We start from the raw sequence: 24,839 nt of genomic DNA, 5'->3' as shown, positions 1-24,839 counted from the left end.
AGAATCCAAGAATCTGAACGAGAACCTGTGTCACCTCCTGGGCAAGGAATGGACGTATGCTACTGGTGTTGTGGAGAATTAATTTAGAGGAACCAGTCCCAGTAGGTCATCCAGGATCACACCCAGGTTCTTTGAGGTCCAAACCAGAGACAAAACAGGGTTCTCAATGGTAATGGGGAGGACATGGACAGGAGATACTTGAGGTTGAGCTTCATCTTGTGTGTATTGACATCCAGGGAGAGCTGCCAGCCAGACATGCAGAGATTTTTGAGATTTGTGAAAAGACAGAAATAGTTTATTAGAATTGTATTATACGGGAGAGTGACAATAAAGATACTGCTGAAAGAAATAATTTCAATTGGAATACATAAAGGAGAAAAACACTTCCGGAACGAGGGGCCTCTATAGCAACTCTATGAGACCTTGTTAATCCACACTGTCCCTTCTCAGGCAAGGTGGTGGGGTTGTATCTTTGCGCACTTTGTTTAAATAGAGCAACAGCTATTGTGGTTTTGCGCTGTGTTATATGTCGAATGGGCATTCAGTAATGCGCAGTGAACATGTTTTGCAATTAAAACACATTGATATGATCAGTATTTAGTATTTTTGCATACATTGAGAGGGAGGACCAAAGATGTAACGTTACAGGCGGAGGGATACAGTGCTGAAACAGAGCCATAGCCCACCGGTGTCGCTGGATTGAGGTTTCCGGCCACTCTGGTGCAACACAGGGATACAGATTCGCCACAGATTTCCCGAGACATATAGTGTAATAACGTTTGATATCATTTAAGTACTTTATCAGAATATCTGCCGTCCAAGCAAGGTCAAAAGAAAACCTTGCATCGGTCGTTTTGTCATCTTCACGAAGCTTGAAACGTCACCGGGACAATGGTGAGTAACGTTGGCTAGCTACGTTAGCCATGTTAGCTAACGTTAACGTTGGTTATACTGCTTTGCGCCATCAAGTAGCGTTAGCTAACTAAATCAATAGTGCGTTAAATCACATCCTCCGCTAACGTTTTATAGTTACACAACGTACGACTACACCCGAGCTAACGATAGCTTTCTGGTGTTTTTACAAGCTAACGTTGGACAAATGCAGGAAACCATGCGGTGGAGGGTTACTTTACATTAGTAGTGACCGATTATCACTGTTGGTCAGTGGGTTTCTATATAACGTTAACTTACTCTGCAGTGAACAGAGAAAACTCTTGTCTTTATTATTATCTGTCATCTGCGCTGCGTAATGTAACGTTACACGTTGTGTTGCGGGAGGAAACAGGCGGCCTGTTGTCTGCTGTACTCGTGTCATATCAATCATTAAGCTGTTTTTCTCAAGTGTTTGTAAATACTGTGGTTTAACCTCCATGATCTAATCAAGACTTGCATCGTTTTTATCGTTTACTTTGAGTCCCTTTGAGTGGGCGTGGTGGTGAAGGAGGTTCTCTGTAAAAATAGACCGTCCAGCGTTAACGTGATCTCGAAACATGTCGTTAATCTTCCCAAGACACATATCAAAACTCTTGCTACCAATCATTTTGACATCCCACATAAGTGGCAGCAACACGGGTAGTACAGCACTACTACCTCTTGCAGGCACATCAGCAGTGCGCTTTGAATGTAGTGTGACATGCGCAACAAGCGAAAAAAAAAGAGGTTGTAATCGCCACCAATTGCGATTACATAAACTCACAGGTAGTAGTTAGCTGCTCATCGCTTTCAAACAATTTTTTTGTCATAATGCATGGAAATCATGACTGTTATGTTGCAACATTTTGGGCTACGTCTTCTCACAACACCACCATGACAGCATCTCCTCCGTTACGTATTGCGCCATAACGTTGAACCGCATTCTGCTCCTGCTGAATGATCCTCTTCTCCACCCCTCCTTCCGAGCCTCCCTTCCCCCCGCATTGAACCAAACCATGCTTGGTGCAGTAGGCTGTCAGGACCCGCAGTGCACCCTCCAAAATATTCCCCTTTTTGAGGGTGCACTGCGGGTATATATGTTGTCTGTATTGTGAAAGAACAGACACATGATCTGTGATAGAAGTTCAGGAAACTACAATATCCTATTCAATCGCATGCTTGTCTGTATGCTTTTTTTTTTTCTTTTTTTAAATCACCTGCAGCCTTAGCAGTTCTCTTGACTTGACATTAGAAAGGGAACATGATCTCTTGTTTACTGATGAGTTGAAAAGCAGCACTACTGTTTTGCTTAGCGTTTTCACAGCAGTCCTAAAATCCTCTCACACTGAACGGTGCCACGGTCTGTCTGATCCAGACACTGCTTGCTTCAGCACCACTGAATTGCTTGGCAGTGGACAGAGTCAACGCTCTGCAGTCTGTCTTGCTCCCCTTCTTTTTAACCCCCCCGCCCCAACCAACACGGTGACTCATTGAATTTGACTCGAAGAAGAACACGTGGCGTTACCACCACTCCGAGCTACAGAAATGTTAGCTTTAATCTCCTTGGTTTTTGAAAAAGCAAGGGATTGTTTGAAACTCATTTCTTCTTGTGTATCTGGTGCAAGAGCAAATGGACAATGGAAACAAGATTATTGTTTATTTCATGGATTGGCTCTGTAACTATATGGGTTCATGTGATTCAATTTCAACTTTTGATTGTCCTCAGATAAATAAGCCCTTAGTAAGCACTATATTATTGTAGACTTATAGGTTTTATTGAATGCCACAGTTATTGTTGTGTCTGATCATGCCAGTTGTTTCCAAGTCATCTGAGAATCATTTCCTGACAATAAAAAGGACTACTCACAGACACAAAGCAGCAACCACTTTAAAGCAACAGTTGGCATGGGGGTTGGTCTATAATGATAAAAACAAGCCTCTCATCTGTTCTGTAAAAAATAGATACAATGAGGTGGTTAGTTATGGTGATATTCAGTGTGCTACATTGGCGACCCTGTTCGTGTCTCACTAATTATAGCAGTCGTGTGTATTTCGGGCTGTGGAGTATTTATACCCATCCCTCATCGCACTTTCTCAGCCTGAAGTGGGCATGTTGACTGACTTAGACAGGCCCGGTAAGACCTAAAGAGGACGGCAGAGTGACGTATCCAATGAAGTTGAAAAATTGGTTGCGTGTGTGCAAAGGTAAAACCAATCATAAGAGCAGCAGGTTTGGATGACATCGTCACACTAATCTTAGCATTGTGGGTTTGTGTTAAATAGTAATGAGTGTTTCTCATTGATACAAAAACATTAACAAACTAACTAAATGGCTGTATCTAAAGACTACTACCAAATCTGGTATTTTATTAAATATAATCTTTCAAAGAGATGAATGTGTCATTTACTAAGCGCCCTCCTAATAAAGGACCGTGTTTTTATTGCTTTGCATGTTTTAGGATAGTCTTTAGCTCCTTAGGCCCAGCTGTGAGATGATGTCATCTGTTTTGAATTGGTTTTTAGAGTGCATTTGCATTGGCATAGATCTGTGTATGTTGATTTAACAGAGACGTTTGCTCTGCTGCAGGTGTTCCTTATTAGGCCTGAAAAGATTCATTTTGGGTGGAACTGATTTTAAAATCTTACAGTACAATGATTAAAGAGATGAAAGCTTTGGGTAGGATCAAGCACTCACCCACTGAAGGCATAAAAGGTGACTGTTAAAAGTCTGTAGTTTCCTTCCTCACAAAGAACAGCAGGTGTGGCAGCTGTGCTCAATGTTGGAAAAAAGAAATAGACAAGTAGCAACTTACTCCTGTTGCTATATACATTTTGTTTGGGATATTATCTTATCTGTTATTTAGGATTTAGCTTCTAATCATGACAGAGCACTACATTAAAAACAAATCTTGAACATTTGAATCTTGAACACTCTACCATAACATATCCTGTTTAGGAACTTCATGGTTTTCAAGGAACTCCGAACTAGACTAGACTAGAGTACTGGATTGAAGCAATTTTGTGTTGGCAATCTTTATTTTGTCTAGTTTTATATCAGTTTTATGTCTGTCCTAGCCTAATATAAAATAAAAGTACCTGAAAATTCAACTAACCAATTCAATTTAACATTTGACTGTTTTTTTTAAACATACATTGCATCATTCTACAGAGCTAAAACATTCAAATGATGAACTATACATTTATCATTAACAGGGCCGCCCAACATATTATTTTCATCATTGAATATCAATGTTTTATCAATGTCTTATTCTTTTGTTAACAGGCTGATCAGCTGACTGAGGAGCAGATTGCTGGTGAGGGCATGTTTGGTTTGTTTTAGGTTTAGCGCCCTAATTCTACACCAAACCCGAGGAACTAGAGTGTCTTAAGAGATTTAAGTAACCAGAGGTCTGTTAAGATAAGTGGTTGGCATGTCTAAAATTAAAATATGACGGGTTTTGAGTCACATTGAAAGCTCACATATGCACATCAATTTGAGATATTTTGCAAGCGCTTCACATGTTTAGTTCCTTCCTAGCGTTGAGTTAGTCATGCACAGGCCCTGTTATGCTTAGCGTGTGTTTTCTATTCAGACTGCCTGAAAGACTGAAAGTGAAGGGTCTTTATCGACATGAATGCTCGTGGCAAACTAACGGTGTTATTTCTGTAAATGCACAGAGTTCAAGGAGGCGTTCTCGCTGTTTGACAAGGACGGTGATGGTACAATCACGACCAAGGAGCTGGGGACTGTGATGCGCTCTCTGGGACAGAACCCCACCGAGGCTGAGCTGCAGGACATGATCAATGAGGTGGATGCTGATGGTGAGGATCAAACGCACAAGAAAATTTCACTTATTGAAACTTAGAATTACTAAAGTTGTAAAGGTAATATTCATGTATAGTGTTCCTCTAGCCTTAAAAAAACTACTGGAAAGTTTCACCAATATATACACAGTGTAGATATTTAGTGTATCTGCTGAAGCACTTTGCTCTAAATTACCATAATTTATATCATCCTTAAGAAATTGACAATTTCCACTGGTGACTGTACTTTATCCCTCCTTGGCACCTCTGTGAAATGCCAGAATCTTACTCCTATATGCTTTAAACATATTTTATACGCAGACACCGGATCCTGAGATGAGCTAAAAATGTGTCTAGTATCACCAGTCTACATGTATCAGTTCTACTCTCGATGGAATACAATTTGTTCTTGAAGCCACATCTGTTTTGGAAGTTCATTAAAATGTATTTCCTTTATGTTTTGTGCCATTAAAGTCTTTTTGGATTGATATGCTCAGTTTTTGTGTGACCAAAGACACACTTCTGATCTGACCTCATTCTGTTTGTATGACTGTGTAGGCAATGGTACAATTGACTTTCCTGAGTTCCTGACCATGATGGCCAGGAAGATGAAGGATACAGACAGCGAGGAGGAGATCAGAGAAGCCTTCAGAGTCTTTGACAAAGTATGTTAAGACTGAATAGACTGCCGATATTAACTAGCACCGCTCAACAAAACAAGGAACTCTGTTTTTTGCCGCAATTGTATCCTTGTGACGGCAAGAAAAAACTAACATGTTCAATTCTCTTCATGTGATATATTCCAGTATGTTTAGAGAGAGATTTGTCACGCTGTTATGTTTTCCTTTGACCAGCACTTTGGTCCATTTGAAGGCTTTTCATTGGTGTCTCTCTGCTAGCTCAACGATAATCTTCAGCATGCAAATGTTTAGCATTGAGCTCTAAGTACAGGTGCGGCTAAAGAAGTAAAGTTCACATGAATGTAACTGGCCTCAGAGTTAGTAAAGAATAGTGAAAAACTCAGAAGTTATACTGACCTAGAACATCATAGTAGGACACTGGAACCTTCTTCAGTGGTATTCAACGTTTAGCTGCTATATGACATGATAAATAGATACAATAACAATGATTCCTCTGTTGTTCATTGGCAGGATGGTAACGGCTACATCAGTGCAGCAGAGTTACGGCACGTCATGACCAACCTAGGGGAGAAGCTCACCGATGAGGAGGTGGACGAAATGATCCGCGAGGCTGACATTGATGGTGATGGTCAGGTCAACTATGAGGGTGAGATGCTCTTTATGGTTATTTCCTTCCTGAAAAGGTGTCATACCTTTTTATTTTTTTGTGTTTTTACTGAAATCTTATTGGAACGAGGAACACATTTATTGTTGTTACTAAGATTTCAGTTGCAACATAACCTTTATGATAGGCTTTTGCATAATTTCTTGTAAGAAAACTTCACTTTCAGCATCTGCCATTAAAGCATTGTTTTCTGTTCTATTCACAGAGTTTGTCCAGATGATGACTGCCAAGTGAAGAGAACAACACATTTCTCTCAACGTTGCTTGTCCTCCTGAGATCACTGTTTTTAAGAACCACAAAAAAAAGAACAATTATCAGATGATAAACCAACTTCCCCCCCCAAAATCACTATATAATCAAACAATTTGCGCTTAAGTACATCCAAATACTTCTACGGTATCTGTTTAGCAAACACCAACAGAATAATCCCTAGAGAAGTTAATGGACCTTTAAGAGGGCCGAAGCCCTGTACTTCAGACCAAGTTTCTGCTGAGTCACCCAGCTCCTGATTAATTTAGAGGAAAGAGCAACACTGAAAAGGCAGAGGGATTGGAGCCCTTGCCACAGTTGGTATAGAGAAGTTGGCTATTTCATTCTTTCCGATATTTAACAAAGAACTCTAAATACTGAATTGAGTACTCTTCGTGCATGCACCCTTTCTGTGGCGGTCTCTTGTCACAACAAGGAGGCTCTGATCAGAAGTAGCGGTCAGACTGTGTACACACTGGAGGTATATACATTACTATATAGCTATATATCTGTAAAATTTGTGTCACCATTGGTTATTGCAAGAGCAAATAGTTGCGGTGTAGGGTGTTCGCTGGTGCTCGGTTGCAGTCCTATACCTTGAAGAGTTCAGGCAAGAGCGACAGACTGGAAAGCGCAAACGATGTTCTCCTCTCGGGGGTGATGTATTGTCTGGTTTTGAGTCGTGGGCTTTAACAGCGTGCCTGCAGCACTGATTGGAGACGCTAGTATCTGATATTGCTTCAGGAGGATTATTGTGAAAACAACACTTGTACTGGACTGCAGTTAATATATTTGTTCTGCAATGTTCAGATATCCTGTTGATACAATATTGATGTAATGCTTTATAAATGTGTTCCTCAAATATTAATGTATTAATGACAAACTTTGGTCACCAAATATATCCATATATATATTAGTGTATCGTAAAAAGTGTTGTAGTAAATTACCTGTGACATGTTTTCCCTTTTGGTTTTGAAATGTGCCATAATACTCTAAAACGCCTCAACCTTCTTGCAAGACTCGTAATTCATTAGAATATAATGCAACAACTTAATATAATAGCGTATAAAAGTACATGCAGTTGAACATATTTGCACTTTGGTATAAACCATGTGGATATTAAAAAAACGGTTATGTTGTAAAAAAAAGAAGAAAAATAAACTAAATGTCACTCTTGCTGCTGCTATAACAACTCATATGTTACACTCATTTGTTGTCCTTGTTGGTGTCTGATCTTCGATTAGTCCAGTGATTCAATCTTCAATCTGCTTGCTGTTTTACTGAACAAAATACATATACTGTATATTCACAAAAACTGGTGGTGGGGGTGATGTGTTTAATTTGGGCTGTTCGAGTGGGACTTCCAAGATTAGGGATGAAACGGGGTTGTAGCAAAGAATTCAGCTTTAGAAGTGAGATGGTTTAGGTTTTTGAACAGTTGGCTGAATTTAAGAAGCTGGTTAGCTGAGGTGTCTCTTGATATCCTCAAAGCATGAAACTTAAATACTGCTCTGCTTGAGGTGTTGAAATCGGTTAACTTTTGATCCGGATGTCAGGGAAGTGAATGGACTGTTAACTTCTGAAGGTATCTCAAAAATGTAAAGATGTGATATATTTTACATAAATTAATAAACTGAGCTTTACTTCACCTGCATTTCACTGTCATCTCTAATCTAACAATATTATAATGACATTGCGTGTCATTATAGATTTGACACGCATCCTGTTTCAATTGGTTTGAAGCCAATGGCGTTCACAAATGCCACTTTTCAGTATTGCACTATACCCTTTTCCCTGCCGGTGAAGGAACATTAACCTGTCCAGGCAGTCTCAGATTGGGACAGGGCAAGTCACTCCAGTTCTTAACTGGAGAACTATCTCAGGCGCAGGCTATATTTAGTGGCTCATGAGGTAGCTACTGGAGCCTGTGGTAATCCAGGTCAGCTATAGGGTCAGGATCTATCACACACACAGACGCAAACAAGGGGCCCTCGACTTCTGGCTGACAGGCAACTCCCTCAGCCAATGGAATGAGGCGTTATCTGGGGCAGGTAAATGTGATTGGATGTGCGTTGACATGCTAATCGTTTGGTTAAGTAGATAAGGAAAATGAATTTTGAAACAGGAGCACACTCAGCAGGACAGTAGAACTGTAGTGTCACAGGCACATGCAGGTGTGATTACCCCTGACTCGTCACTGGTGTAGCTCCCTCTGTGCTGTATGATAATATAGTTGTTACAGAGAGCAGTGAGAATTATAGTTCTTTAAATGTTATGCTGGTTTCATCAGATGCACTTTAAATAAATCATACATGTAGGGAACGTCCGGTATTTGCTAATATTTGGGTATCTGTTTTATTTTACAGTAAGCCTCACAATCTACAGCATTATCTCCATTGATGGAGAGCAACTAAATCTATTTACTCCAAGTACTGTAATTAAGTACCGCTTGAGGCATTTGTTGGAATGCTGATTCAGCATTCCAAGTATTGTTCTTCGAATCTTTATTCAACTATTTCTTCCGTACGTATTTTGGCACTTAATAACTTCCACATTTCTTAAGCTACAGAAACCATTCAACTATATAAATGTTCAGCTTTTTCAGGAGAGGGGTGCTATTTCTCATAATTTTTCTAATCTTTCAACTTTTTGAATTAAGCTTTTTGCAACTTATTTTTTGAATGGGATGTCTATGGAGAATATTTTTAAATCCTCTTAAACTTGTTCAACTTTCAGATCCTTCTACTTCCTCATACTTTCAGCTACAGACACCATTTAAACTTTCAAATGTTGAGAAAACCCTGACCAATGATTGTATGTTATAATCATTTTGATATCTTTTACACTTTTTGAATAGTAGCATTTTTGCTTTCATGTGTTTTTCAGTCCTTTTCTGCTTTTATAATGGGTGTGTATTGCGCAGCTTAGAGTGCGTGATGTCATCGCTAGAGTGAAGAGAAGCCTGAGATTCCTGTGAAAAAAATATTTGTCTTTTGCGACTGACTCCTCAATTTTCACTCTACATGCATAATTTTTGGATGGAAACGTAGCTAATCTTGTCCTTGTCGTAGACATATGACTTTGGAATCCCACAGGTTTACACATTTGGCTCAAGAGCCTTTACTTGAGAGGAAAACCAACTTTCTCCTCCATAGACCCCAATGTTAAAACGTACTTCAAAAGAGTCTTGCACAGACAACCGTACCCCATTTCTAAATCGCCATTGAAGCCACTTTTTTTTACACTACAGATCCAATATTCGCATGATCTGTTCTTCAAGTCATCCTTGCACTTCAGTTTTAATATCGGAGCAATAGGGGCTATGGTTATGGGGGTTTTGTGGTTTTGTTTGACAGGTGTTTTCCAGTTTTTTTCTCATGAAAAGGCGGCAGGCTCACAGGTGTTCGTGCTTGAGCTAATTACTAATGTTAATGTAGCAGACGGAAGCCTTGCTATTCGCTGGGTCCCAGCGTATCCTCCAAATCAAAAACCCCGCCCTAGCCAATCACAGTGGGCGGGTGTCATATAAAGGGGACGGGGATTCCTCTAGTTCCCCCCCTGACGTCAAGCACGGCCCCACTTCCGGTTTGCTGGACTTTGCCGCGGTCGCAGACTACCTCGCTGGGCTTCCCTCCCAACCTGCGGATCGGTGTCGCCGCCGGTGGCAGCGCACCTGACCTCCTACCCCCCCCCGTCTGGAGCATACCAAATAGCGCCCGATCGGGGACGATTGGCTGAGTTCGGGTGGAACGTAGCCCGCTCACCTCAGAGGAAGCTGCTGTTTTGTCTTTTGGCACTTGTGTGATTCAGTCACCTGACCGTTTTGCTTCTCCCCGGCGCTGGCCTGACCTAGACGGCGTCTGTTGCCGTGACCGTCGTTTCGCCTTCCGGCATTGTTTTGTTTGTTTTGTTTGTCTGGTTTGTTTTGTTTGTTTGTTTTGGTTGTTTTGGTTGTTTTTCCTTTTTGATAATTGTCCCCTTGATTCCCGTAGGTGCATTTCCGATCTACGGTGGTGGGAGAGGTGCCTCCAGGTGTTTGGTCCCCCTTAGTGTGTTGTGTGCTGTGTTACTCCCGATCCCTATCCTCACGTGTGGCTGTGTGAGTGAGTGTGGTGTGGTACACGTGTGATCGGCGTGCCTCTTTTTTCCTTTGGGACCCTCCCTGCACTGGTTCACCTCTCACCACTGGTAAGTCGAAGCTCTACGTCCCTTGTTTGAGCCCCTCTTTTTATGAGCCCCTTTTATAACCCGCTGCTCTTTTATTAGTATTGTGTCTTTTCATGTTACCTGTGAACCTTTGGGGTTGAAAATAAAGAATGTTTTTTTTGTATTATAACCACGTCTCCGCCTAAAATCTGTAGAATGAACCTCTGTGCCCTCTGAGTTTGTATACTGTGGGCAAACCTCATTCTTTAGGTGAAATTCCTAAGGTGGCGTGTTGGTATATATCACCTTTAAAATATAGTGCGCCTCTCGCCACATTTATAAACTCACAGACTCTCCAACTGCTGCGTCGTCACCATGGGAACCAATGACACACACACACTCTCTCTCTCTCTCTCTCTCTCTCTCTCTCTCTCTCTCTCTCTCTCTCTCTCTCTCTCTCTCTCTCTCTCTCTCTCTCTCTCTCTCTCTCTCTCTCTCTCTCTCTTTGTCTGTCTGTCTGTCTCTTTCTACACACTCAGTACATATAACTGTCTGTCTGCCTCACTCACTCACTCAGTACATATAACTGTCTGTCTGCCTGTCTCTCTCTCCAAATCACTGTCAATGTAACTGTCTGTCTGCCTGTCTCTCTCTCCCACACAGTCAGTCAATGTAACTGTCTGTCTGCCTGTCTCTCTCTCCAAATCAGTCAGTCCATCTAACTGTCTGTCTGCCTGTCTCTCTCTCCAAATCACTCAGTCAATGTAACTGTCTGTCTGCCTGTCTCTCTCTCCAAATCAGTCAGTCCATCTAACTGTCTGTCTGCCTGTCTCTCTCTCCAAATCACTCAGTCAATGTAACTGTCTGTCTGCCTGTCTCTCTCTCCCACTCAATTAAGTACATATAACTGTCTGTCTGCTCTTCTCACTCAATCCAGATGACTGTCTGTCTGCCTGTCTCTCTCTCCAAATCACTCAGTCAATGTAACTGTCTGTCTGCCTGTCTCTCTCTCCCACACACTCAGTCCATCTGACTGTCTGTCTGCCTTTCTCTCTCCCCAAATCACTCAGTCCATCTAACTGTCTGTCTGCCTGTCTCTCTCTCCAAATCACTCAGTCAATGTAACTGTCTGTCTGCCTGTCTCTCTCTCCCACACAGTCAGTCCATCTGACTGTCTGTCTGCCTGTCTCTCTCTCCCACTCAATTAAGTACATATAACTGTCTGTCTGCTCTTCTCACTCAATCCAGATGACTGTCTGTCCACCTGTCTCACTCACTCACTCACTCACTCAGTTCATATAACTGTCTGTCTGCCTGTCTCTCTCTCCCACACACTCAGTCCATCTGACTGCCTGTCTCTCTCTCCAAATCACTCAGTCAATGTAACTGTCTGTCTGCCTGTCTCTCTCTCCCACACAGTCAGTCCATCTGACTGTCTGTCTGCCTGTCTCTCTCTCTCCCACTCAATTAAGTACATATAACTGTCTGTCTGCTCTTCTCACTCAATCCAGATGACTGTCTGTCCACCTGTCTCACTCACTCACTCACTCACTCACTCAGTTCATATAACTGTCTGTCTGCTCTTCTCACTCAATCCAGATGACTGTCTGTCTGCCTGTCTCACTCACTCAGTTCATATAACTGTTTGCCTGTCTCACTCACTCACTCAGTCCATCTAACTGTCTGTCTGCCTGTCTCTCTCTCCCACACAGTCAGTCCATCTGACTGTCTGTCTGCCTGTCTCTCTCTCTCCCACTCAATTAAGTACATATAACTGTCTGTCTGCTCTTCTCACTCAATCCAGATGACTGTCTGTCCACCTGTCTCACTCACTCACTCACTCACTCAGTTCATATAACTGTCTGTCTGCTCTTCTCACTCAATCCAGATGACTGTCTGTCTGCCTGTCTCACTCACTCAGTTCATATAACTGTTTGCCTGTCTCACTCACTCACTCAGTCCATCTAACTGTCTGTCTGCCTGTCTCTCTCTCCAAATCACTCAGTCAATGTAACTGTCTGTCTGCCTGTCTCTCTCTCCCACACAGTCAGTCCATCTGAATGTCTGTCTGCCTGTCTCTCTCTCCCACTCAATTAAGTACATATAACTGTCTGTCTGCTCTTCTCACTCAATCCAGATGACTGTCTGTCCACCTGTCTCACTCACTCACTCACTCAGTACATATAACTGTCTGTCTGCCTGTCTCACTCACTCACTCAGTTCATATAACTGTCTGTTTACCTTTCTCACTCACTCACTCACTCAGTTCATATAACTGTCTGTCTGCCTGTCTCTCTCTCCCACACACTCAGTCCATCTGACTGCCTGTCTCTCTCTCCAAATCACTCAGTCAATGTAACTGTCTGTCTGCCTGTCTCTCTCTCCCACACAGTCAGTCCATCTGACTGTCTGTCTGCCTGTCTCTCTCTCCCACTCAATTAAGTACATATAACTGTCTGTCTGCTCTTCTCACTCAATCCAGATGACTGTCTGTCCACCTGTCTCACTCACTCACTCAGTTCATATAACTGTCTGTCTGCTCTTCTCACTCAATCCAGATGACTGTCTGCCTGTCTCACTCACTCAGTTCATATAACTGTTTGCCTGTCTCACTCACTCACTCACTCACTCCATATAACTGTCTGTCTGCCTGTCTCTCTCTCCAAATCACTCAGTCAATGTAACTGTCTGTCTGCCTGTCTCTCTCTCCCACACACTCAGTCCATCTGACTGTCTGTCTGCCTTTCTCTCTCTCCAAATCACTCAGTCAATGTAACTGTCTGTCTGCCTGTCTCTCTCTCCCACACAGTCAGTCCATCTGACTGTCTGTCTGCCTTTCTCTCTCTCCAAATCACTCAGTCCATCTAACTGTCTGTCTGCCTGTCTCTCTCTCCAAATCACTCAGTCAATGTAACTGTCTGTCTGCCTGTCTCTCTCTCCCACGCAGTCAGTCCATCTGACTGTCTGTCTGCCTGTCTCTCTCTCCCACTCAATTAAGTACATATAACTGTCTGTCTGCTCTTCTCACTCAATCCAGATGACTGTCTGTCCACCTGTCTCACTCACTCACTCACTCACTCAGTTCATATAACTGTCTGTCTGCCTGTCTCTCTCTCCCACACACTCAGTCCATCTGACTGCCTGTCTCTCTCTCCAAATCACTCAGTCAATGTAACTGTCTGTCTGCCTGTCTCTCTCTCCCACACAGTCAGTCAATGTAACTGTCTGTCTGCCTGTCTCTCTCTCCCACACACTCAGTCCATCTGACTGTCTGTCTGCCTGTCTCTCTCTCCAAATCACTCAGTCAATGTAACTGTCTGTCTGCCTGTCTCTCTCTCCCACACAGTCAGTCCATCTGACTGTCTGTCTGCCTGTCTCTCTCTCTCCCACTCAATTAAGTACATATAACTGTCTGTCTGCTCTTCTCACTCAATCCAGATGACTGTCTGTCTGCCTGTCTCTCTCTCCAAATCACTCAGTCAATGTAACTGTCTGTCTGCCTGTCTCTCTCTCCCACACAGTCAGTCAATGTAACTGTCTGTCTGCCTGTCTCTCTCTCCCACACACTCAGTCCATCTGACTGTCTGTCTGCCTTTCTCTCTCTCCAAATCACTCAGTCCATCTAACTGTCTGTCTGCCTGTCTCTCTCTCCAAATCACTCAGTCAATGTAACTGTCTGTCTGCCTGTCTCTCTCTCCCACACAGTCAGTCCATCTGACTGTCTGTCTGCCTGTCTCTCTCTCCCACTCAATTAAGTACATATAACTGTCTGTCTGCTCTTCTCACTCAATCCAGATGACTGTCTGTCCACCTGTCTCACTCACTCACTCACTCACTCAGTTCATATAACTGTCTGTCTGCCTGTCTCTCTCTCCCACACACTCAGTCCATCTGACTGCCTGTCTCTCTCTCCAAATCACTCAGTCAATGTAACTGTCTGTCTGCCTGTCTCTCTCTCCCACACAGTCAGTCCATCTGTCTGTCTGTCTGCCTGTCTCTCTCTCTCCCACTCAATTAAGTTCATATAACTGTCTGTCTGCTCTTCTCACTCAATCCAGATGACTGTCTGTCTGCCTGTCTCACTCACTCAGTTCATATAACTGTTTGCCTGTCTCACTCACTCACTCAGTCCATCTAACTGTCTGTCTGCCTGTCTCTCTCTCCAAATCACTCAGTCAATGTAACTGTCTGTCTGCCTGTCTCTCTCTCCCACACAGTCAGTCCATCTGAATGTCTGTCTGCCTGTCTCTCTCTCCCACTCAATTAAGTACATATAACTGTCTGTCTGCTCTTCTCACTCAATCCAGATGACTGTCTGTCCACCTGTCTCACTCACTCACTCACTCAGTACATATAACTGTCTGTCTGCCTGTCTCACTCACTCACTCAGTTCATATAACTGTCTGTTTACCTTTCTCACTCACTCACTCACTCAGTTCATATAACTGTCTGTCTGCCTGTCTCTCTCTCCCACACACTCAGTCCATCTGACTGCCTGTCTCTCTCTCCAAATCACTCAGTCAATGTAACTGTCTGTCTGCCTGTCTCTCTCTCCCACACAGTCAGTCCATCTGACTGTCTGTCTGCCTGTCTCTCTCTCCCACTCAATTAAGTACATATAACTGTCTGTCTGCTCTTCTCACTCAATCCAGATGACTGTCTGTCCACCTGTCTCACTCACTCACTCAGTTCATATAACTGTCTGTCTGCTCTTCTCACTCAATCCAGATGACTGTCTGCCTGTCTCACTCACTCAGTTCATATAACTGTTTGCCTGTCTCACTCACTCACTCACTCACTCCATATAACTGTCTGTCTGCCTGTCTCTCTCTCCAAATCACTCAGTCAATGTAACTGTCTGTCTGCCTGTCTCTCTCTCCCACACACTCAGTCCATCTGACTGTCTGTCTGCCTTTCTCTCTCTCCAAATCACTCAGTCAATGTAACTGTCTGTCTGCCTGTCTCTCTCTCCCACACAGTCAGTCCATCTGACTGTCTGTCTGCCTTTCTCTCTCTCCAAATCACTCAGTCCATCTAACTGTCTGTCTGCCTGTCTCTCTCTCCAAATCACTCAGTCAATGTAACTGTCTGTCTGCCTGTCTCTCTCTCCCACGCAGTCAGTCCATCTGACTGTCTGTCTGCCTGTCTCTCTCTCCCACTCAATTAAGTACATATAACTGTCTGTCTGCTCTTCTCACTCAATCCAGATGACTGTCTGTCCACCTGTCTCACTCACTCACTCACTCACTCAGTTCATATAACTGTCTGTCTGCCTGTCTCTCTCTCCCACACACTCAGTCCATCTGACTGCCTGTCTCTCTCTCCAAATCACTCAGTCAATGTAACTGTCTGTCTGCCTGTCTCTCTCTCCCACACAGTCAGTCAATGTAACTGTCTGTCTGCCTGTCTCTCTCTCCCACACACTCAGTCCATCTGACTGTCTGTCTGCCTGTCTCTCTCTCCAAATCACTCAGTCAATGTAACTGTCTGTCTGCCTGTCTCTCTCTCCCACACAGTCAGTCCATCTGACTGTCTGTCTGCCTGTCTCTCTCTCTCCCACTCAATTAAGTACATATAACTGTCTGTCTGCTCTTCTCACTCAATCCAGATGACTGTCTGTCTGCCTGTCTCTCTCTCCAAATCACTCAGTCAATGTAACTGTCTGTCTGCCTGTCTCTCTCTCCCACACAGTCAGTCAATGTAACTGTCTGTCTGCCTGTCTCTCTCTCCCACACACTCAGTCCATCTGACTGTCTGTCTGCCTTTCTCTCTCTCCAAATCACTCAGTCCATCTAACTGTCTGTCTGCCTGTCTCTCTCTCCAAATCACTCAGTCAATGTAACTGTCTGTCTGCCTGTCTCTCTCTCCCACACAGTCAGTCCATCTGACTGTCTGTCTGCCTGTCTCTCTCTCCCACTCAATTAAGTACATATAACTGTCTGTCTGCTCTTCTCACTCAATCCAGATGACTGTCTGTCCACCTGTCTCACTCACTCACTCACTCACTCAGTTCATATAACTGTCTGTCTGCCTGTCTCTCTCTCCCACACACTCAGTCCATCTGACTGCCTGTCTCTCTCTCCAAATCACTCAGTCAATGTAACTGTCTGTCTGCCTGTCTCTCTCTCCCACACAGTCAGTCCATCTGTCTGTCTGTCTGCCTGTCTCTCTCTCTCCCACTCAATTAAGTTCATATAACTGTCTGTCTGCTCTTCTCACTCAATCCAGATGACTGTCTGTCTGCCTGTCTCACTCACTCAGTTCATATAACTGTTTGCCTGTCTCACTCACTCACTCAGTCCATCTAACTGTCTGTCTGCCTGTCTCTCTCTCCAAATCACTCAGTCAATGTAACTGTCTGTCTGCCTGTCTCTCTCTCCCACACAGTCAGTCCATCTGACTGTCTGTCTGCCTGTCTCTCTCTCCCACTCAATTAAGTACATATAACTGTCTGTCTGCTCTTCTCACTCAATCCAGATGACTGTCTGTCCACCTGTCTCACTCACTCACTCACTCAGTACATATAACTGTCTGTCTGCCTGTCTCACTCACTCACTCAGTTCATATAACTGTCTGTTTACCTTTCTCACTCACTCACTCACTCAGTTCATATAACTGTCTGTCTGCCTGTCTCTCTCTCCCACACACTCAGTCCATCTGACTGCCTGTCTCTCTCTCCAAATCACTCAGTCAATGTAACTGTCTGTCTGCCTGTCTCTCTCTCCCACACAGTCAGTCCATCTGACTGTCTGTCTGCCTGTCTCTCTCTCTCACTCAATTAAGTACATATAACTGTCTGTCTGCTCTTCTCACTCAATCCAGATGACTGTCTGTCCACCTGTCTCACTCACTCACTCACTCACTCAGTTCATATAACTGTCTGTCTGCTCTTCTCACTCAATCCAGATGACTGTCTGTCTGCCTGTCTCACTCACTCAGTTCATATAACTGTTTGCCTGTCTCACTCACTCACTCCATATAACTGTCTGTCTGCCTGTCTCTCTCTCCAAATCACTCAGTCAATGTAACTGTCTGTCTGCCTGTCTCTCTCTCCCACACAGTCAGTCAATGTAACTGTCTGTCTGCCTGTCTCTCTCTCCCACACACTCAGTCCATCTGACTGTCTGTCTGCCTTTCTCTCTCTCCAAATCACTCAGTCAATGTAACTGTCTGTCTGCCTGTCTCTCTCTCCCACACAGTCAGTCCATCTGACTGTCTGTCTGCCTGTCTCTCTCTCTCACTCAATTAAGTACATATAACTGTCTGTCTGCTCTTCTCACTCAATCCAGATGACTGTCTGTCCACCTGTCTCACTCACTCACTCACTCAGTACATATAACTGTCTGTCTGCCTGTCTCACTCACTCATTCAGTTCATATAACTGTCTGTTTACCTTTCTCTCTCACTCACTCACTCAGTTCATATAACTGTCTGTCTGCCTGTCTCTCTCTCCCACACACTCAGTCCATCTGACTGCCTGTCTCTCTCTCCAAATCACTCAGTCAATGTAACTGTCTGTCTGCCTGTCTCTCTCTCCCACACAGTCAGTCCATCTGACTGTCTGTCTGCCTGTCTCTCTCTCCCACTCAATTAAGTACATAAAACTGTCTGTCTGCTCTTCTCACTCAATCCAGATGACTGTCTGTCCACCTGTCTCACTCACTCACTCACTCACTCAGTTCATATAACTGTCTGTCTGCCTGTCTCTCTCTCCCACACACTCAGTCCATCTGACTGCCTGTCTCTCTCTCCAAATCACTCAGTCAATGTAACTGTCTGTCTGCCTGTCTCTCTCTCCCACACAGTCAGTCCATCTGACTGTCTGTCTGCCTGTCTCTCTCTCTCACTCAATTAAGTACATATAACTGTCTGTCTGCTCTTCTCACTCAATCCAGATGACTGTCTGTCCACCTGTCTCACTCACTCACTCACTCAGTTCATATAACTGTCTGTCTGCTCTTCTCACTCAATCCAGATGACTGTCTGTCCGCCTGTCTCACTCACTCAGTTCATATAACTGTTTGCCTGTCTCACTCACTCACTCACTCCATATAACTGTCTGTCTGCCTGTCTCTCTCTCCAAATCACTCAGTCAATGTAACTGTCTGTCTGCCTGTCTCTCTCTCCCACACACTCAGTCCATCTGACTGTCTGTCTGCCTTTCTCTCTCTCCAAATCACTCAGTCCATCTAACTGTCTGTCTGCCTGTCTCTCTCTCCAAATCACTCAGTCAATGTAACTGTCTGTCTGCCTGTCTCTCTCTCCCACTCAATTAAGTACATATAACTGTCTGTCTGCTCTTCTCACTCAATCCAGATGACTGTCTGTCCACCTGTCTCACTCACTCACTCACTCACTCACTCAGTTCATATAACTGTCTGTCTGCCTGTCTCTCTCTCCCACACACTCAGTCCATCTGACTGCCTGTCTCTCTCTCCAAATCACTCAGTCAATGTAACTGTCTGTCTGCCTGTCTCTCTCTCCCACACAGTCAGTCCATCTGACTGTCTGTCTGCCTGTCTCTCTCTCTCCCACTCAATTAAGTACATATAACTGTCTGTCTGCTCTTCTCACTCAATCCAGATGACTGTCTGTCCACCTGTCTCACTCACTCACTCAGTTCATATAACTGTCTGTCTGCTCTTCTCACTCAATCCAGATGACTGTCTGTCTGCCTGTCTCACTCACTCAGTTCATATAACTGTTTGCCTGTCTCACTCACTCACTCACTCCATATAACTGTCTGTCTGCCTGTCTCTCTCTCCAAATCACTCAGTCAATGTAACTGTCTGTCTGCCTGTCTCTCTCTCCCACACAGTCAGTCAATGTAACTGTCTGTCTGCCTGTCTCTCTCTCCCACACACTCAGTCCATCTGACTGTCTGTCTGCCTTTCTCTCTCTCCAAATCACTCAGTCAATGTAACTGTCTGTCTGCCTGTCTCTCTCTCCCACACAGTCAGTCCATCTGACTGTCTGTCTGCCTTTCTCTCTCTCCAAATCACTCAGTCCATCTAACTGTCTGTCTGCCTGTCTCTCTCTCCAAATCACTCAGTCAATGTAACTGTCTGTCTGCCTGTCTCTCTCTCCCACACAGTCAGTCCATCTGACTGTCTGTCTGCCTGTCTCTCTCTCCCACTCAATTAAGTACATATAACTGTCTGTCTGCTCTTCTCACTCAATCCAGATGACTGTCTGTCCACCTGTCTCACTCACTCACTCACTCACTCAGTTCATATAACTGTCTGTTTACCTTTCTCTCTCACTCACTCACTCACTCAGTTCATATAACTGTCTGTCTGCCTGTCTCTCTCTCCCACACACTCAGTCCATCTGACTGCCTGTCTCTCTCTCCAAATCACTCAGTCAATGTAACTGTCTGTCTGCCTGTCTCTCTCTCCCACACAGTCAGTCCATCTGACTGTCTGTCTGCCTGTCTCTCTCTCCCACTCAATTAAGTACATAAAACTGTCTGTCTGCTCTTCTCACTCAATCCAGATGACTGTCTGTCCACCTGTCTCACTCACTCACTCACTCAGTTCATATAACTGTCTGTCTGCCTGTCTCTCTCTCCCACACACTCAGTCCATCTGACTGCCTGTCTCTCTCTCCAAATCACTCAGTCAATGTAACTGTCTGTCTGCCTGTCTCTCTCTCCCACACAGTCAGTCCATCTGACTGTCTGTCTGCCTGTCTCTCTCTCTCACTCAATTAAGTACATATAACTGTCTGTCTGCTCTTCTCACTCAATCCAGATGACTGTCTGTCCACCTGTCTCACTCACTCACTCACTCACTCAGTTCATATAACTGTCTGTCTGCTCTTCTCACTCAATCCAGATGACTGTCTGTCTGCCTGTCTCACTCACTCAGTTCATATAACTGTTTGCCTGTCTCACTCACTCACTCACTCCATATAACTGTCTGTCTGCCTGTCTCTCTCTCCAAATCACTCAGTCAATGTAACTGTCTGTCTGCCTGTCTCTCTCTCCCACACAGTCAGTCAATGTAACTGTCTGTCTGCCTGTCTCTCTCTCCCACACACTCAGTCCATCTGACTGTCTGTCTGCCTTTCTCTCTCTCCAAATCACTCAGTCCATCTAACTGTCTGTCTGCCTGTCTCTCTCTCCAAATCACTCAGTCAATGTAACTGTCTGTCTGCCTGTCTCTCTCTCCCACACAGTCAGTCCATCTGACTGTCTGTCTGCCTGTCTCTCTCTCCCACTCAATTAAGTACATATAACTGTCTGTCTGCTCTTCTCACTCAATCCAGATGACTGTCTGTCCACCTGTCTCACTCACTCACTCACTCACTCAGTTCATATAACTGTCTGTCTGCCTGTCTCTCTCTCCCACACACTCAGTCCATCTGACTGCCTGTCTCTCTCCAAATCACTCAGTCAATGTAACTGTCTCTGCCTGTCTCTCTCTCCCACACAGTCAGTCCATCTGACTGTCTGTCTGCCTGTCTCTCTCTCCCACTCAATTAAGTACATATAACTGTCTGTCTGCTCTTCTCACTCAATCCAGATGACTGTCTGTCCACCTGTCTCACTCACTCACTCACTCAGTTCATATAACTGTCTGTTTACCTTTCTCACTCACTCACTCACTCAGTTCATATAACTGTCTGTCTGCCTGTCTCTCTCTCCCACACACTCAGTCCATCTGACTGCCTGTCTCTCTCTCCAAATCACTCAGTCAATGTAACTGTCTGTCTGCCTGTCTCTCTCTCCCACACAGTCAGTCCATCTGACTGTCTGTCTGCCTGTCTCTCTCTCCCACTCAATTAAGTACATATAACTGTCTGTCTGCTCTTCTCACTCAATCCAGATGACTGTCTGTCCACCTGTCTCACTCACTCACTCACTCAGTTCATATAACTGTCTGTCTGCCTGTCTCTCTCTCCCACACACTCAGTCCATCTGACTGCCTGTCTCTCTCTCCAAATCACTCAGTCAATGTAACTGTCTGTCTGCCTGTCTCTCTCTCCCACACAGTCAGTCCATCTGACTGTCTGTCTGCCTGTCTCTCTCTCCCACTCAATTAAGTACATAAAACTGTCTGTCTGCTCTTCTCACTCAATCCAGATGACTGTCTGTCCACCTGTCTCACTCACTCACTCACTCACTCAGTTCATATAACTGTCTGTCTGCCTGTCTCTCTCTCCCACACACTCAGTCCATCTGACTGCCTGTCTCTCTCTCCAAATCACTCAGTCAATGTAACTGTCTGTCTGCCTGTCTCTCTCTCCCACACAGTCAGTCCATCTGACTGTCTGTCTGCCTGTCTCTCTCTCTCACTCAATTAAGTACATATAACTGTCTGTCTGCTCTTCTCACTCAATCCAGATGACTGTCTGTCCACCTGTCTCACTCACTCACTCACTCACTCAGTTCATATAACTGTCTGTCTGCTCTTCTCACTCAATCCAGATGACTGTCTGTCTGCCTGTCTCACTCACTCAGTTCATATAACTGTTTGCCTGTCTCACTCACTCACTCACTCCATATAACTGTCTGTCTGCCTGTCTCTCTCTCCAAATCACTCAGTCAATGTAACTGTCTGTCTGCCTGTCTCTCTCTCCCACACAGTCAGTCAATGTAACTGTCTGTCTGCCTGTCTCTCTCTCCCACACACTCAGTCCATCTGACTGTCTGTCTGCCTTTCTCTCTCTCCAAATCACTCAGTCCATCTAACTGTCTGTCTGCCTGTCTCTCTCTCCAAATCACTCAGTCAATGTAACTGTCTGTCTGCCTGTCTCTCTCTCCCACTCAATTAAGTACATATAACTGTCTGTCTGCTCTTCTCACTCAATCCAGATGACTGTCTGTCCACCTGTCTCACTCACTCACTCACTCACTCACTCACTCAGTTCATATAACTGTCTGTCTGCCTGTCTCTCTCTCCCACACACTCAGTCCATCTGACTGCCTGTCTCTCTCTCCAAATCACTCAGTCAATGTAACTGTCTGTCTGCCTGTCTCTCTCTCCCACACAGTCAGTCCATCTGACTGTCTGTCTGCCTGTCTCTCTCTCCCACTCAATTAAGTACATAAAACTGTCTGTCTGCTCTTCTCACTCAATCCAGATGACTGTCTGTCCACCTGTCTCACTCACTCACTCACTCACTCAGTTCATATAACTGTCTGTCTGCCTGTCTCTCTCTCCCACACACTCAGTCCATCTGACTGCCTGTCTCTCTCTCCAAATCACTCAGTCAATGTAACTGTCTGTCTGCCTGTCTCTCTCTCCCACACAGTCAGTCCATCTGACTGTCTGTCTGCCTGTCTCTCTCTCTCCCACTCAATTAAGTACATATAACTGTCTGTCTGCTCTTCTCACTCAATCCAGATGACTGTCTGTCTGCCTGTCTCTCTCTCCAAATCACTCAGTCAATGTAACTGTCTGTCTGCCTGTCTCTCTCTCCCACACACTCAGTCCATCTGACTGTCTGTCTGCCTTTCTCTCTCTCCAAATCACTCAGTCCATCTAACTGTCTGTCTGCCTGTCTCTCTCTCCAAATCACTCAGTCAATGTAACTGTCTGTCTGCCTGTCTCTCTCTCCCACACAGTCAGTCCATCTGACTGTCTGTCTGCCTGTCTCTCTCTCTCCCACTCAATTAAGTACATATAACTGTCTGTCTGCTCTTCTCACTCAATCCAGATGACTGTCTGTCTGCCTGTCTCTCTCTCCAAATCACTCAGTCAATGTAACTGTCTGTCTGCCTGTCTCTCTCTCCCACACAGTCAGTCAATGTAACTGTCTGTCTGCCTGTCTCTCTCTCCCACACACTCAGTCCATCTGACTGTCTGTCTGCCTTTCTCTCTCTCCAAATCACTCAGTCCATCTAACTGTCTGTCTGCCTGTCTCTCTCTCCAAATCACTCAGTCAATGTAACTGTCTGTCTGCCTGTCTCTCTCTCCCACTCAATTAAGTACATATAACTGTCTGTCTGCTCTTCTCACTCAATCCAGATGACTGTCTGTCCACCTGTCTCACTCACTCACTCAGTTCATATAACTGTCTGTCTGCCTGTCTCTCTCTCCCACACACTCAGTCCATCTGACTGCCTGTCTCTCTCTCCAAATCACTCAGTCAATGTAACTGTCTGTCTGCCTGTCTCTCTCTCCCACACAGTCAGTCCATCTGACTGTCTGTCTGCCTGTCTCTCTCTCTCCCACTCAATTAAGTTCATATAACTGTCTGTCTGCTCTTCTCACTCAATCCAGATGACTGTCTGTCTGCCTGTCTCACTCACTCAGTTCATATAACTGTTTGCCTGTCTCACTCACTCACTCAGTCCATCTAACTGTCTGTCTGCCTGTCTCTCTCTCCAAATCACTCAGTCAATGTAACTGTCTGTCTGCCTGTCTCTCTCTCCCACACAGTCAGTCCATCTGACTGTCTGTCTGCCTGTCTCTCTCTCCCACTCAATTAAGTACATATAACTGTCTGTCTGCTCTTCTCACTCAATCCAGATGACTGTCTGTCCACCTGTCTCACTCACTCACTCACTCAGTACATATAACTGTCTGTCTGCCTGTCTCACTCACTCACTCAGTTCATATAACTGTCTGTTTACCTTTCTCACTCACTCACTCAGTTCATATAACTGTCTGTCTGCCTGTCTCTCTCTCCCACACACTCAGTCCATCTGACTGCCTGTCTCTCTCTCCAAATCACTCAGTCAATGTAACTGTCTGTCTGCCTGTCTCTCTCTCCCACACAGTCAGTCCATCTGACTGTCTGTCTGCCTGTCTCTCTCTCTCACTCAATTAAGTACATATAACTGTCTGTCTGCTCTTCTCACTCAATCCAGATGACTGTCTGTCTGCCTGTCTCACTCACTCAGTTCATATAACTGTTTGCCTGTCTCACTCACTCACTCCATATAACTGTCTGTCTGCCTGTCTCTCTCTCCAAATCACTCAGTCAATGTAACTGTCTGTCTGCCTGTCTCTCTCTCCCACACAGTCAGTCAATGTAACTGTCTGTCTGCCTGTCTCTCTCTCTCACTCAATTAAGTACATATAACTGTCTGTCTGCTCTTCTCACTCAATCCAGATGACTGTCTGTCCACCTGTCTCACTCACTCACTCACTCAGTACATATAACTGTCTGTCTGCCTGTCTCACTCACTCACTCAGTTCATATAACTGTCTGTTTACCTTTCTCTCTCACTCACTCACTCAGTCCATCTAACTGTCTGTCTGCCTGTCTCTCTCTCCAAATCACTCAGTCAATGTAACTGTCTGTCTGCCTGTCTCTCTCTCCCACACAGTCAGTCCATCTGACTGTCTGTCTGCCTGTCTCTCTCTCCCACTCAATTAAGTACATATAACTGTCTGTCTGCTCTTCTCACTCAATCCAGATGACTGTCTGTCCACCTGTCTCACTCACTCACTCACTCAGTACATATAACT

At 44.6% G+C, this 24,839-nt stretch overlaps 1 protein-coding gene across 1 annotated transcript; it reads left to right on the top strand.

Annotated features, from left to right (window-relative positions):
• The first annotated feature begins 669 nt into the window (after positions 1-669).
• Positions 670-7,918, top strand: calm3a (calmodulin 3a (phosphorylase kinase, delta)). Its single transcript, XM_068711350.1, has 6 exons — positions 670-894; positions 4,196-4,226; positions 4,591-4,734; positions 5,275-5,381; positions 5,868-6,003; positions 6,227-7,918. Exons 1-6 carry the CDS (start codon positions 892-894, stop codon positions 6,253-6,255), a joined length of 450 nt encoding a protein of 149 aa, XP_068567451.1. The 5' UTR covers positions 670-891; the 3' UTR covers positions 6,256-7,918.
• Positions 7,919-24,839: the final 16,921 nt, after the last annotated feature.

Source organism: Cebidichthys violaceus, unplaced genomic scaffold, assembly GCF_023349555.1.
Source record: "Cebidichthys violaceus isolate CVI_PGR_0920_01 unplaced genomic scaffold, fCebVio1.0.p SCAF_1, whole genome shotgun sequence".
Classification (NCBI taxonomy): Eukaryota; Metazoa; Chordata; class Actinopteri; order Perciformes; family Stichaeidae; genus Cebidichthys; species Cebidichthys violaceus.
Note: the sequence above shows the minus strand (reverse complement) of the source record. Positions and strands in the feature narration are given on the sequence as shown.

Excerpts from the sequence above, each read along its gene's own strand:
- calm3a (XM_068711350.1), top strand. Across the intron at positions 4,735-5,274 it reads CAATGAGGTGGATGCTGATG|GCAATGGTACAATTGACTTT; the intron begins GTGAGGATCAAA and ends ATGACTGTGTAG. Across the intron at positions 5,382-5,867 it reads CCTTCAGAGTCTTTGACAAA|GATGGTAACGGCTACATCAG; the intron begins GTATGTTAAGAC and ends GTTCATTGGCAG.